The 15094-nt window shown below is 38.6% G+C and overlaps 1 protein-coding gene across 1 annotated transcript in view; it reads left to right on the forward strand.

Moving 5' to 3' along the window:
* FNDC3B (fibronectin type III domain containing 3B) overlaps positions 1-15094 on the forward strand; it is a 339753-nt gene that overhangs the window by 7732 nt on the left and 316927 nt on the right. The window contains exon 2 of the mRNA XM_006861842.1: positions 37-175. Coding sequence (XP_006861904.1) covers positions 65-175 — 111 coding nt within the window. The 5' untranslated portion in view covers positions 37-64. The remainder of the gene's footprint in view (positions 1-36; positions 176-15094) is intronic.

Raw genomic sequence — 15094 nt, forward strand, 5'->3', positions numbered from 1 at the left:
AAAAAAATGTTTTTGTTTTTGTTTTTTTTTTGGCAGGAAACCTGTTGAGGGAAATTCTCCATGAATGTACGTCACAATGATGATGACCGACCAAATCCCTCTGGAATTGCCGCCATTGCTGAATGGAGAAGTCGCCATGATGCCTCACATGGTAAATGGAGATGCAGCTCAGCAGGTTGGTATAGTAAAAGCAAAGTTTGAGTCCAATTGTTGAAATGGGGTGTGTTGATCCAGTAATTGTTCGAATAATTATTGTGAGAATCATAGATCTATCATTTTGAACCTTAATATACTAGTGCTAAGTGTTTTTGTTGTAGAATTACTGTGTGATTTTTTTTGTTTTTTTAACTATAAGAAATTAGGCTTTTCCCTTTATAACAGCCAATGTTACCTCATTTAGTCAGCATTCTTGAATCATCAAAGAATGTATTATTTTTTAAATGAATCCTTTTGGAATGTGTACATAGCTTTTGAATAAAATGACCATGTCTTCATGTCATAAATTGTGTCTGAGTGATATGCTTTGTTTTCTAGTATAGGGTGCTAGGAAGGTCAGGTTTTGATTTTACTCAGTAAATACTGACCTCAACAAGGTGCATGAGTTAGTGTGAGTCCATCTTGACTCCCAGAACAGTCCTTTCAAATGCAAAGCCTCTACTGCTCATAAAGTGATGGTACTTATTATGGCCTGTAAAAGGCCTTTCTCACTAGTTCCTCATCATCACAAAGCAGAAAAATTTTTTCTGAACTCATTCATATATTACTTGGGAGAAAACTTAAATGATGAACCAAACTTTGAAAAATTATTAGCGGTTAAGCTATTTATTATCATTAATAACATTAACTTTTTAATTGACTACAAAAACTAGGTTCACTTAGTCTTGTGCTAAATGTAATTTTGTCTTCATGTAATGCTTTAGAGGAAGGAAAGTAAAAGTCATTTTCTAGAAGGTAGAATTGGAAACACATTCCTGAAAAAAATAATTACTGAAAATATATTAATAAGTTTATCAGCCATTTATTTGATATCAATACTTGCCCTTCCCTTATCTTTCATAGCATAATGGTGGTGGTGGTGGTGGTTATGTGCTGTGGAGTCGGTTCCAACTCTTAGCAACCTTGCATAGGGTTTCCGAGGCTATAAATCTTTACAGGATCAGAAAGCCTCATCTTTCTCCCATGGAACAGCTGGTAGTTTCGAACTGCCGACTTTGAGGTTTGCAGCCTGACTCGCAACCACTACTCTACCAGAACTTCTTTCATAGCATAATAGCACTCATTATACATCATAGTACATTTTTATACACACTTCGTTGGATCTTACCTTATTGTTCAATAATGTACTCATATGGTTTCCTCCTGCACTGAACTGTTAAAACTTTAAGAAGGAACATGTGACAGATGCTCAGTATGATTTGTCAGTTGTACTTATTTCATCCCTTTTGCTCACTGATGAGGTTTCTTTAGTCTCTCTTTCTTTTTCTAATGGATTACTTGGTGCACTGTAAAGTTCTCCATCTCTCTATCTTAAACACATAAACAACTATACCCCTTCACTGTTTGCATCAATAACAAAACTTGGCTTCATAGCATCTTCCAGTCATCACTGAATATCCCTGTTCCCCTTTTGAACAGTCCTTCTCTAAGTGGAGTCTGTAGCCTACTGCCTTCACCTCCCTCTTCTTTTCAGCCTGATTCTTGACTTATGTCTTCCTCTATCCTCTTCTGGCCTATCATCAAGTCCTACTTGCTTTCACTCAGGAATGTTCACATGAAAATGGGCCCCCCATTTTTTATTGTCAGTGTCTAAATTGCCCATCCCTGTCGACCACAAGGTCGATGGTTCAAACTCACCAGCTACTTGGAAACGCTATACAGGTTTGCTATGAGTCAGAAACAACTCAATGGTTCTTAACAACAACATAAACCCAGTACACTGAGGAAATAAGTTTGTTCCTTATATGAAGAATCCTTCCATTCTGGTTGGAATTTTGAGCAACTGCATCCATAAGCAAAAGTCTAGTTCATCAGATTGTTGCAGTTTTATTTGCTTACAGTATCAACTATCTTTATCTTAAACTGGTCAAGTTCTGGTCTGCTAGCCATCCAAGCTAGGTCAAATTTGGGAGTTCGTACATACCTCCATGCACTTCAGAATAGCAGACCACTTTACTTTCAGCCCTAACCCCCAGGGACTAGCTCAGTGCCAAGGGCTCAGTAGTTCACAGACCAGCCAGCCCTTCATCTTCTGTCTCATCTCATGGTCAATGGTGTCAATAGAGCATGGCCATACTCACCACATGTTGTCATTTCTACATTTCCCCCACTTCATTCACAAGTAGACCCAGGTGGTCACCTGCGAGCATACTAGACTGCTAGCAGGTTCCCTTTAAGTTTCATTCCAACCCATAGCAATCCTAGATAGGGTTTCCAAGGAACAGCTGGTGAGCTTCAACTACTGACCTTGAGGTTCGAAGCAGCTTTGCAGTCCAGCGCATTAACCCACAATGCCACACCAGGACTCCATTGACATTGCATTAGACTGAAGATAAATGTTAGGACCAAAAAAAAAGAGCAGAACTTGAAAGAATGAGGGAGACATAGACAGGGGCCTTGAGAGCAGAAAGAAGAAAAAACTTAAGCACATAGGTGGTATCGTTGTTGTTGTTAAGTCAGTTCTGACTCATAGTGACTTTGCTTGCATAGGTTTCCAAGTTTCCGAGGCGAAGTTGGTGGGCACGAACTCTGCTTATCTTACAATGCCACACCAGGATTCCATTGTTGTTGTTGGAAAGGTGCCGTTGAGTCAGTTCCCATTCATAGTGACCCTGTGTAGGGTTTCCAAGGAGTAACTTGTGGGTTTGAACTGCTGACCTTGCAGTTCAGATTGACCTTGGGGTCCAGTGCTTGTCCTACACTGCCACATGAGGACTCGATTGTTGTTGTTAAGTGCTGTGGAGTTGTTCCAGACTCATAGTAACCCTGTATAGTGCTTCTGAGGATAGGCCAAGATCAATTTTGAGGTTGATCTTAATGAGAGAGATGTTTCAAATACACATTGTCATCTGAACTGTTGTGCCTAACCAAGGGAAATTTGGAGTTAATGCTAATCAATAGATTAGCCCACTTAACCTATCCATGTTAATGTTTCTTGCACTATCAAAACATATTTACTACTAAGAAAGACGGAAGTATATCTTTCCCGTGAGACTTTTTTAGAGTAAGCACACCCAATTTTGAGCAAGTTTCATAATTTATCTATTTTTAAAACAGACGAATTATCAGATTTATTGCCTTTTTAGCTTTATAAAAACCTTTCTGGATAAAATAAAAATGCATTTTTTCCATCAAAATTGTTAAGCAATGTCTGCGTTGTTGTTAGGTGTCATTGAGTAGGTTATGGCTTATAGTGACCCTGTGCACAGAAGAACTAAACACTGTCTGGTCCTATGCCAGCCGCACAATTGAAGTTATGTTTGAATCCATCTCAGCAAGCACCTTTTGAAGGTACTGGATTAATTTCAAGAATGGCCATTGCAGGCACTGTGTAGCAGACATTGGTGGTCGGTGGTGGTTATGGGCTGTGGAGACAGTTACAACTTGTAACGACCCTATATTTAGGGTTTATGAGTCTATAAATCTTTAGGTGAGCAGAATGCCTCATTTTTCTCCCAGGGAGCAGATGGGTAAATTCGAAATACCCAATTCTATGTAACCCACTAGACTAGCAGGACATTGGGGGAGATGTTTTAAAGTAGGGGCCACTTCAGCCACCTCTCAAATTACAGCATTGTAAGGTCCCACCTACTGACCACAGGGCTCTGCCTCTGCTGTGTAATAGGGGTATGTTTGGTGAAGCTTACCTTGTATGTGTTTACAACATTCTTAATGCTTTGCAGCTGTGTGAGGGACATTCTAAACATTTGTATGTATGCAAAAGAATCACCGCTGTTATGAGAAAAACTCTTCAATTCCCACAGCCCTCCGCCCGATTTCTGTTCTGATGGCATCTGGATTTAATTAGAAACCATTCTTGGCAGGATTCTCTTCTGTGTTCTGGTTTTCTAAATAAGACACTGTTAATTTTCATCATGTAAAGTCACGTTAAGTTTGAAACCATGGTTTGTCATTTTATAGAGTTAGCAGGAAAAAGAATAGTGAAAATCACAATTTAAAAACAAAGCAAAACAAGAAAACACAACTGTCCTCATTATAAGGTAACAGATCTTTTTATATAGTATTAACCAAAAAATATGAACAATAAAAAAAAAAAATGCACAAAGCAGGTAGAAGCAACTTTTTCAACAGCTTTACTTATCTACTTTTTAACTAGTATATTGGTATATAATTCATATACCAAATGAAGCGGCTTCAAAACATTCATGGAAAACACCATTATATTCTAATTCCAGTTTTCCACAAACATTTTGAAGTCCCCTTTGTACATCTCACTCATTTAATGTTAGAAAGTTAAAGGCCTATAGAACTATAAGTTTGCTTCCCTTAATATGCCATAGTATTCTTGAATCACAAAATCAAGTTTGACCTGAATTTTTGTTGTTATTGTTGGTATGTGCTGTGGAGTTGGTTCCGACTCATACCAACCCTGCACAGGGTTTCTGAGGCTGTAAATCTTTACAGGAGCAGAAAGCCTCATCCTTCTCCCATGGAACAGCGGGTTGTTTTGAACTGCTGACCCTGAGGTTAGCAGCCCGATTTGTAACCACTGCGCTACCGGAGCTCCTTTGTGTGGCTATATAACTAACAGTAATGTCCTTCAGTAATTTGAAAATTGATGCCTATGTTGGTATTTTTATAACCCAGTGGTGTATTAACTGTCTTTATTGGAGAATCTTTGCACATGTAAGAGGATATAAAATACAGCAATCAATTAGTTTTGAGCAAAGAAGGCCAATTCTAGACTTTTCCTGTTGGCTTTGTATCTTAGTAATATCTAAAGAACCCACCAATTGCTCATCAGAAACCCTATACAGGGTTGCTATGAGTCAGAACTGACTCGATGACACTTACAAAACAAAACAAAGAATTATAGTAGCTACCAGTTAAATAAGGAAACCCCTAGATTAAAGACATGTTATCATATTGGGTGATAGAGTTTACTGATTGACTAATGTAACCTATGACACTTAACAATAGGTAGCAACAACTTGCAACCTATGTGAGGATAGTGTGCTGATTTATATTCTTACTGATTTTTTCTCATGTATTATTTAGTAGGGGATCACCTCCTAGCTAAGTGGGGGACTGAGTTAGATGACTCATCATCCACCTAGAGAGAACCTAGTGAAATTATCAGTTTTTCATACTGTAGTTGACTTTTTCTTTCTAGTCTTTTGGCTTCCCCAATATTAATTGCCCATTGTTGTTGTTGTTAAGTGCTGTCGAGTCAATTCTGACCCATAGCGACCCTGTATAGGGTTTCCAAGGAGCAGCTGGTGAGCTTGAACCACCAACCTTGCAGTTCAATCGACTTTGCAGTCTGATGCATTAACCCACAGTACCACATCAGGACTCTGTGTTTATTGCTCATGTTGTTGTTGTTATGTGCCGTGGAGTCGGTTCCGACTCATAGCGACCCTGCACAGGGTTTCCGAGACTGTAAATCTTTACGGGAGCAGAACACCTCATCTTTCTCCCGCGGAACCACTGTGTAGTTTCGAACTGCTGACCTTGCGGTTCACAGCCCAATTCGTAACCACTACTATTGCTCATAGGTGTTCTTAATTCTTAGTCTTCAGGAAGTAGATTTCCTTAAAATGTAAGCAGAACACATGTCTCCTGCTTCCTCAGCATAACATTTCAACAGTTTTACCCTGGGCAGAAGACATGAAGTTAAAGTTGCCTCAATTATGTCCGGTCTCCTGACTGTGTCTATTCCTGTTGATCGGCATTTGGAATGTTACTTCTCCGAGAGTAAGATTTCTTTTCTTTTTTGTTTCTTCTATTTGAAAGCCTTTGTTTTCCTTGACAGAATACATAACCAGAGTTTTCCTGGAGTGTTCTCTGAGTTCATAGTTCCAGACAGCACATTAAACACATTAAAATTTTTCCACAGTCAGATGGTGCTCATCATCAGCATGTCTTTCACACCATGTCTGCCTCTCCTCCTAATCCAGTGACCTTTTATGTTATGGTTGATATCTTCTAATTAATTTTTTCTCTGGTGTCACCTTCTCATATTCAGTAGTTCAAATTATCTTACCACACAGGCCTGTTGTTTATATATCCTGATAGCCAACATGTCAGGGAGACCTATGCAGAGTTTGGTATAAATGAGGATAAGTCAGAAAGTATTGCTACTAGAGTTCCAGTTCATTTCACGCACAAGTTTATTCCACATAAAGTGTGTTTAAAAACGTCTCTGTAGTCACTGAATGGCTGCAGACAACTTCTCTCAGTAACGCCTTTGGTTTAGTTTCAGTAGACTGCTTTTAAAAACAAAGGTCCAGTCAGTATAGTTTCTGAAGACATGTATTGGGTCAGTTCAGTTCAGTTCAGAAGGTTATGGCAACTCTTTTTTGGATTCCAAAGGGGTAATCTTGATAGATTTTCTTGAAGGACACAGGATAATCACAGAGGCTTCTTTGGAAGAAGTTTTAAGAAAATTGAAAAAGACCAGGAAAATTGTGCCAAGGAATCTTTTCCCCCATCATGACAGTGCACCTGCTCATTCTTCAAGGGTAGCAAGGGCTATCGTAGGAGAATTTCATTTGGAAACCTTACCCATCTACAGGTCTTGACTCCTCAGGTTTATTTTTGTCCCCCAACCTCAAGGAACATTTAAAAGGAACGTGGTTAGAATCCCTTGAGGTTGCAAAATCTACTGTTTTGATGTGGTGTGTACTGAAGAGCACAGAATTATGGGAGGATTGTTGTTGTTGTTAAGTGCTGTCGAGTTGGTTCCGACTCATAAGGACCCTGTGTAGTTTCCAAGGAGCAGCTGGTGAATTTGAACTGCTGACTTTGTGGTTCAAACCGGCCTTGCAGTCCAGTGCTTTATCCCACAGCACCATATCGGGACTCCATAGGAGAGGATTAGAGAGATGGAAACACGTCTCCAGAAGTATATAGTCCTAGATGGAGGCTATGCCAAGAATCAGTAGCTTCACATTTTTATATTTTTGTTTAATGAAGTTTTCTGCGATTTTTGTAGCAGTATTTTTTTACTTCCCCTTAAGTAACTGACCTTGTTTTTTCCTCAGAAATTCTAACCAACAGGAAGTTTTATAACTGATATAGAGCTGTGATTAAATTGTTTTTGGGGAAACGATGTTCAAATGAAGATGAGGACTAGTAGTTAAATGCAAAACAACTTAAAAAACATTTTTTAAAATGATAATATGGTCTTGTTTAGGGTTTCGAGTGCAGTGGCTCCGTACAAAAAACATTAGACTGAGACCCACGAAGTCCATGGTTCTAGCCTCCAGCTGCTCCTACAAGACTTAAGGCCTCAGAAACCCTATACAGGGTGGCTGTGAGTCAGAACTGACTCAATGGAACTTAACAACAACATTGAGAGTTTGGTCAAATGTGAGGTCTGGTAACCGAAGTATGAAGAAGCTCCGTTACGACTCAATTTCTTCAGCATCAAGGTGTACAAGCAATGCAAATTTGCTTAAAACAAAATTATTATTGCAAACTGTAATCCATCTTCTCTCTACTACTAATAAAGCCTTCCAGTGTCGGAATGGTATTAGCTTCTCTCCTCTGAAATGTTCTCCCCTGAAGAGGAGCCGAGGTCTAGGATTTAAGTCTGAATTAAAGAGTGACTGGAGAATACATATGTTCATTTTAATAAGCATTTATCAAGTGCACTATGCCAGCACTTTTTAGGTGCTGGTGACACAAAGATGAATAAATCACTGCTTCTTACCCTAAAGGAATGAGCCATCTAGTTGGGGAGAGCACCGGGGTTTATGAAAACGAGACTGTATTACCCACACAGAGAGGGAAATGCTGGTATGGTAGACCCACAAGTGCTGTGGGAACCCAGGGTAGGGATGCAGCAGGGAGTAGGCGAGAAGGTTGGATAACAAACCAGGCAGGAAAAATGTGGACCAGGAGGCTGAGACTCTGGGAGAAGGATCAAACTTGAAGTGAAGTCTAGGGCTGTTATTTAGAATTTCCATACCAACGAATTGGTTTCTTTTTTATTGAAAGAAAAAGCTCTGTATAGATAATACATACCATGGATAGCTAATGTTAGGGGCATCCCTTATAAGCCTTATCAACATATTCTGTGGTCTCTTCCTGAGCCTGTTTTATTCAGTGTTGTTGTTAGCAGATCTCTTTCTATTCTTCTGCATCTAGCCTGATAGTTTATGCCTTAGCCCCTTGATTCTGGCTTCTCAGAATTACTGAGTGACTCTGCTGAGGTACAGGTACAGATCGAGAGCACCCCTTAACCAGATCCTCTTTCCAGGAACAGCAGAGACTGCTACCCTAGCTTATGAGGGCCTCCTCTTAACTGTAAAAAAGGTGTAAGTTTATCCAGGTCTATGGTATGAATTTTCAGTTCTCTCTGCCTTAGGGTTGCCAATTCCTCTCACTACAAAGTCTTCTGAAAAAGCATCGCCTGTGCAGAATCTCTGTCTCCATAAAGGAAAATGTTGATGCCGTATTATCAGAGGATGTTGTTATGTGTGGCACCCACAGTAATTATGACATGTGATATATAATTATGACAGCTCTGAGTTGTCTGGGTTGAGAGACACTTCAGAATTTAATTAGCCAAAAGCAGTAATAATAAGATACAAGATGTAATCAGTATCCTTCAAATGGTAGAAATTGAGCTGCCTTCAAAAAGAGAGTGGATTAAGGAAAAATACTGGCATGGCAAGGTTGCATGGTAGAATAATGGCAATTTTAAACTTTGCAGTGGTTTCAAAATTATGATTATTTTCCACCTACTAAAGTGTTTGCCTCCAATTCCATTGTGGGTCTGTGTCTGTCTCATTCATACTGTACTTGGCATCTGAGTTGATACTCAGAAAATATTTTTGATTGAATGAAAGATGAAAGAACAAATATAGTTCATCTAAATCATAGCTTGAAAACTTGTTACTTTTTGCATTTGTCACAGAGGCATGACTTCTTTGAACGTCATCTTTTTTTTTTTTTTTAAGAATTAGGTGCCTTTTTTTTAAAGACAGCTACCTGGCCAACCGATTGGAAAAAAATCTGTTTTTGTGCCCATTTCAAAGAGAAGGAACTCAATAATAGAATGTGGAAATCATTGAACAGTATCGTTAATATCACATGCTAGTAAAATTTTTGCTAAAGATAATTAAAAAAACAGTTGCAAAATTACACTGATAGGGAATTGCAAGAAATTCATGCTGGATTCAGAAGAGAATGTGAATCTAGGGATATCATTGCTGATGTCAGATGGACCTTGGCTGAATGCAGAAAATACCAGAAAGATTTTGACTTGTGCTTTATTGAGTGTGCAAAAGCTTTTGACTGTGTAGTCAAGGGTACATGGGTACAAAACTATGAATAGCATTGCGAAGAATGAGTACTGCAGACACTTAATTATGCTCTTGAGGAACCTGTACAGAGACTCAAAGGCAGTTGTTTAAGTAGAAACAAAGGGATGCTGAATGGTTTAGAATCAGGAAAGTTGTGTGTCAAAGTCATATTATTTTGCAGTACTTAATCAGCAGTTTGAAACTATCAGCTGTTCCACAGGAGAAAGATGAGGCTTTCTGCTCCCATAAAGATTTACAGCCTCGGAAACCCTGTACAGGGTCACTATGAGTTGGAACCGACCTCATGACACATAACCACCACCAATCTATATGCTAGCAAATAATTCAAGAAACTGGATTATATGAAAAAGAATGTAGCGTTAGGATTGGAGGAAAAATCATTAACAATCTGCGATGTGCAGATGCTACAACCTTGCTGAAAATGAAGATGACTTGAAATACTTTTTGGCGATCAAAGACCACAGCCTTCAGTATGGGTTGCACTTCAATGTAAAGAAAATAAAAGTCATCACAACTGGACCAATTAATAATACCATAATAAATGGTGAAAATATTGAAATGGTCAGACTTCATTTTGCTTTCATCCACAATTAACACTCATAAAAGCAGCAGGCAAGACATCAAGTGATGTATTAAATTGAGTAGTCTGTTGCATAAGATCTCTTTAAAGTATCAAAGAGCAAAGATAATAACAGTTTGAGGGCTAAGGTGTGCCTGACCCAAGCCATGGTGTTTTCAGTTTCCTCATGTGCATGTGAAAGTTGGACAATGAATAAGGAAAGACCGTAGAAGAGTCAATGCATTTGAACTATGGTGTTTTGAGTAGAATATTGAAAAGTACCATGTACTACTAGAAGAACAAACTGTTGGAAGAAGTACAGTCAGAATACTTCTTGGAAGTCAGAATGACAAGACTTTGTCTCATATTTTGACCTGTTCTCAGAAAGGACCAGTTCCTGGAAAAGGATATCATGAGTGGTAAAGTGGAGGGTCAACTCAAAAGAAAAAAACTCCCTAAGACATGGATTGGAATCGTGGCAGCAGAAATGGGCTCAAGCGTAGCAATAGTTGTGAGGATGGCACAGAACTGGGCAGTGTTTTGTTCTGTTGTGCATCGGGTCACTATGAGTCAGAACTGACTTGACAGTACCTGACATACAGCTCGTTAAAATGATATCGAATTTTACGTAGAAAAATCTGGACTTTTCTGTGTGTTGAAACAAAACTGGAGATAATTTTTGGTCTTCTTGCTTGGCCTTAGTTGACTGGCAAAAAGTAGCATCTGCCTGTTTGACACAGGAATGTAGTTCTCAGACCCCACTCTCCCCCACTTCAGTTTTCAAACCCTGCCTGGGCTCTGTGGCCATCTGAATTTAGAGTCTGAGTTTGGAACCTTGTTTTCCTTCAAAATTACGTCTCATGTTCATACGTATCATATCTTGAATATAGTAACAATGTTTTAGGTTTTTAGGACACACATACCGGGCATCATAGCAATGAATTTTGGTCTGTGTTTTATAAAATGAGCTAGTATGGACTGTAGGAAAGATTAGTGTTTTGAAATGCTATGGGGAAGTTGTATTCTCCTGTAGACTGCTTAGAGTTGGGTTTCTATTTAATACAGCTTTGTTTTAAAGTGAGGATTTACACACTATGAGTCAGGACCAATTCAGTGGCACCTAACAAAACCAGAAAGAAGTAACAAGTTCCTTTGAATTTTCATATCAAATTTACAATCATCTTTTCAATTTCTACTTTAAAAAGTCTACTAAGATTTACACTGCAAAGCATCAATCTGGGGGCAATCAACTATATGGTATCAAAAGGATAGCATTTGTCCATGAATAAAGTTTAGAAGACTGGATGAGACAGGCAGAAGGACGAATAGAAGCAGAGAACACAGAAAAGAAGTAGGATGAGGTCTGTTACATTGTGGACTTGCAGTCCATATCATGAAACACCATGTGTGTGATGTTTTGCATGAAAAACAAATTTGTTTTATAAACTTTCACTCATCATAATAAAAAAGTGTCTTCAAAAGGTTCTCTACTTTAGCTCTAGGTGATGGCCATGAGTTATTAAATCATACAAAGAGAGAAAAACTGATTGTATGAGCAGTTAATCAATTTAAAAGATTAAAAGATGTTTCCTTGAGGGTGTGACCTGCTCCCAATATAATGGACGAGTGGGAAGGCTCTCTGTCTTTCTTTTCTATTGGGGACCTGGGACTCTGAAATTGTAACCTATTTCCTTGATATTAAACTCTTCTCTCTCTTTTATATATATTCAAACTCACCAGCTGGTCTTTGGAAACCCTACACAGGGTCACTATGGTTTGGAACCGACTCGATGGCACTTAACAACAACATATATGTATATGTATGTTACTGTTTTTAAGTGCTATCAAGTCGCTTCTGACCCATAGTGAACCCTGTATAGGATTTCCAAGGAGCGACTGGTGAGATTGAACCACAACCACTGGTCTTGTGCATCAAACGACTTTGCAGTCCAGCACATTAACCCACAGTGCCACACCGGGACACTCGCTAGTGCGTGCGCACACGCTCTCTCTCTCTCTCTCTCTACATATATATATGAAACTGTTAGGACCTACATATTGGTATATTGGTTTGTTTCTTGCTTTGTTTAGGTTTGAAAAACGTACATTTTTTCTGTGACTAGTATTTAGCCTTCTAATATATGCCACATTGAGCCCTCAAAGCATTTGTTGTTGTTTGCTGTGTAGTCATGGCAACCCCACATGTCCAGAGTAGAATTATTCCATAGAGATTTCAGGGTTGTGACTTTTAGGCCTGTCTTCCAAGGCACCTTTGGTTGGATTTACTTTATTAGTCCAGTGCTTAATCATTTGCACCATCCATGGACTCAAAGAAAGGGCACAAGAAAGAAGCCAGGCACCTTGGTTTTACTGTTCATAGTCTAGATAGGAAATGTTATGCACTGACACAAGGTATCAGTGTTTCAAGTGCAGACATACAAATATTTATGCTTATAATAATTTTTTTAATCTTTAAGAAGTGTGTGTATTTCTTAAGTATACCATAAGCATTTATTGGAAGTAAACGTCCTAGTATTTCCGTCCTAGTATTTTAAAGCCTTTCTGTTTTAACATTTTCTTTGCATGAGATTAAATTTGGTAGCATATTTCCTGATTTTTATGTTTTTCTTTTTACAGTGTTTGTCATGTTGACTACAGTGTGATAGCCACTGTTATGTATACTTCATCCCAAACCCAATCAAAGCTGCTGCCATTGAGTTGATGCTGACTCATGGCTGCCCCATGTGTTACAGAACAGGCTGCTCCTTAGAGTTTTCTTGACTGCCATCTTTATACAGGCAGATCACAAGGCCTTTCTACCACGGCATCGCTGGGTGGGTTTGAACTCTCAAGTTTTAGGTAGGTGAATAGTTCAGCACAAACTTTGTGATACCCAGGGACCTTCCCATACCTTCTAGCATGTAAAAAGTGTTGTTAGATGTCATCGACTCAGTTTCATCTCATAGTGATGGTCCCATGTGAATAGAGTAGATTTATCCCATAGAGTTTTCTAGGCTTTGATCTTTAAGGGAAAAGATTGCCAGGTATTTCTCCCACATAACTGGTGGTTTGGTTTGCGATAACAGGACAAATTTTTCACATACAAAAAGTATTGTTACAAAATCATAGAAACCTAAGCAAAAAAAAAAAAAAAAAAAAAATCAAAAAGTGAAGCTATTGATTCTTGACATATCCTCCATCTAGGTCTATACACTTTTGAAGACAGTGTTTCCATCTTTCTGTTTCTTCCTCAAAAAATTTTGCCCTCTTCGATTTATATACCATATCTAGGTCTATACACTTTTGAAGACAGTGTTTCCATCTTTCTGTTTCTTCCTCAAAAAATTTTGCCCTCTTCGATTTATATACCATATCAGAACAGCAGTTTTGACATTCTTAAGGGACTCAAGTGGTGTTCCTCTTCAATGTTCATTGAGTGTAGGGAACAAAAACAATGTCTGAATGGATAAAATCAGGGCTGTAGTGTGGAAGGGGGTAAGGTTTCCCAACAAAATTCTCTTTAGGACAAATCTTGCTATCCTCAATGAATGAGCAGGTAGATTCTTGGTGGAAAAAGCTTTCTTGGCTCAACTTTCCTGGCATTTTTCTCACCAATGCATTTTTGTTTTGTTTTCTTAAAGTTTCTTCCTTATAAAGTGCTGTAATCATCCTATGTTTTTTGAGAAAAATCTATCAAGATTACCCCCTTAGGATCCAAAGAAACAATCTCCATAACAACTGGCCCGGCAGATTCCTTTAAAACCACTGTTTGATTGGACCTTGTTTTGAAGGCACCCTAAGAAGACTAAGACAAGTATATAACTGAGACTAGTTGGTCTACAGCACCCATTAATCACAGAGATATGTTTAAACATGTTTTCTTTGGAATAAACTTAATCATGTAGGAACTGGAACCCAAGTAGCAATACTTTTTGCCTTACCTTCCTATGATAAGATAAAAAATGATGTAGGCCACATCCCAGGGAAACTCTCTTTGCATTGAATCAGGGCTATGACCTGAGGAAAGAGGTTGCAGCCCACCCTAATCTCCTTGCAACTGATTGGCTGAGCATATCAAATCCCATCATGGGGGATGATTACATCATTGCATAACTATCAACTTGCATCATTGCTTCTTCACTGCCAAATTACTGAGAATCCTGGCCCGGCCAAGTTGACACATATATTTGGGGGATGCAGTCTAATCCATGACTCCTTGTCTCTCCTGTCCAAACTTTTCTTTCTAATCCTTTCTTCTTGCTGTAGAGTATATAAAATGAATGTTCATCATATAGCCAATTCCCTTGCCGAGAACTTCTCCTTTGCAATTAATTGGGTGGATTTTGGGGGTAGTAGATTGACTAGAGTGTTTATATCAGAAAAGTTGTTCTTACTTCAGGAGTTGTATTCCTACTCTTCTACTGAGTCAAGGTTGGGAATAAAGTAGGCCTGTGCTCTTATCCAATTATGTTGCATGGCTTTTAGTTTTTGTTGTTAAGTGCCATCAAGTTGGTTCCAACTCATAGCAACCCTGTATAGGGTTTCTGAGGAGCCGCTAAACTGACCTTGAGGTCAAGTGCTTATCCTTTGGTGGGACACCAGGACTCCTGGCCAAAAAAAAAAAATATTCTTCTATTATTTAAATAGTTTGAAAAATTCAGCGCAGACACATGTCGCTATTTCATAGAGAAGTTTATTTGGTCTTTGTTGTAGAGCTTTAGGTTTGTTGGACTAGTTTGTGGAAGAAACTCTGACTTGCCAAAGTACATGCTTTAGTTCTGATGTTGTTTAGGTAGCGCATTAGTCTTTTCTGATATCACCATTTAAATTTCTGTTTTTGCATTGCCCAAATGGGCCCATTTAAAACCCATTTTAGCTCACATCACCTTGGCAAGAAGGGCGCATGAAAAACATCCTTACAGATTGGGTGTTTATTCATAATTTACTTGGTAGCTTTAGATTTCTCTGAAAGTAAAACTATAATAAAAAATACAAATATATTATGAATTACAAAGGGATTACG

The sequence above is a fragment of the Chrysochloris asiatica genome, unplaced genomic scaffold (genome assembly GCF_000296735.1).
Source record: "Chrysochloris asiatica unplaced genomic scaffold, ChrAsi1.0 scaffold00043, whole genome shotgun sequence".
Taxonomy (NCBI): Eukaryota; Metazoa; Chordata; class Mammalia; order Afrosoricida; family Chrysochloridae; genus Chrysochloris; species Chrysochloris asiatica.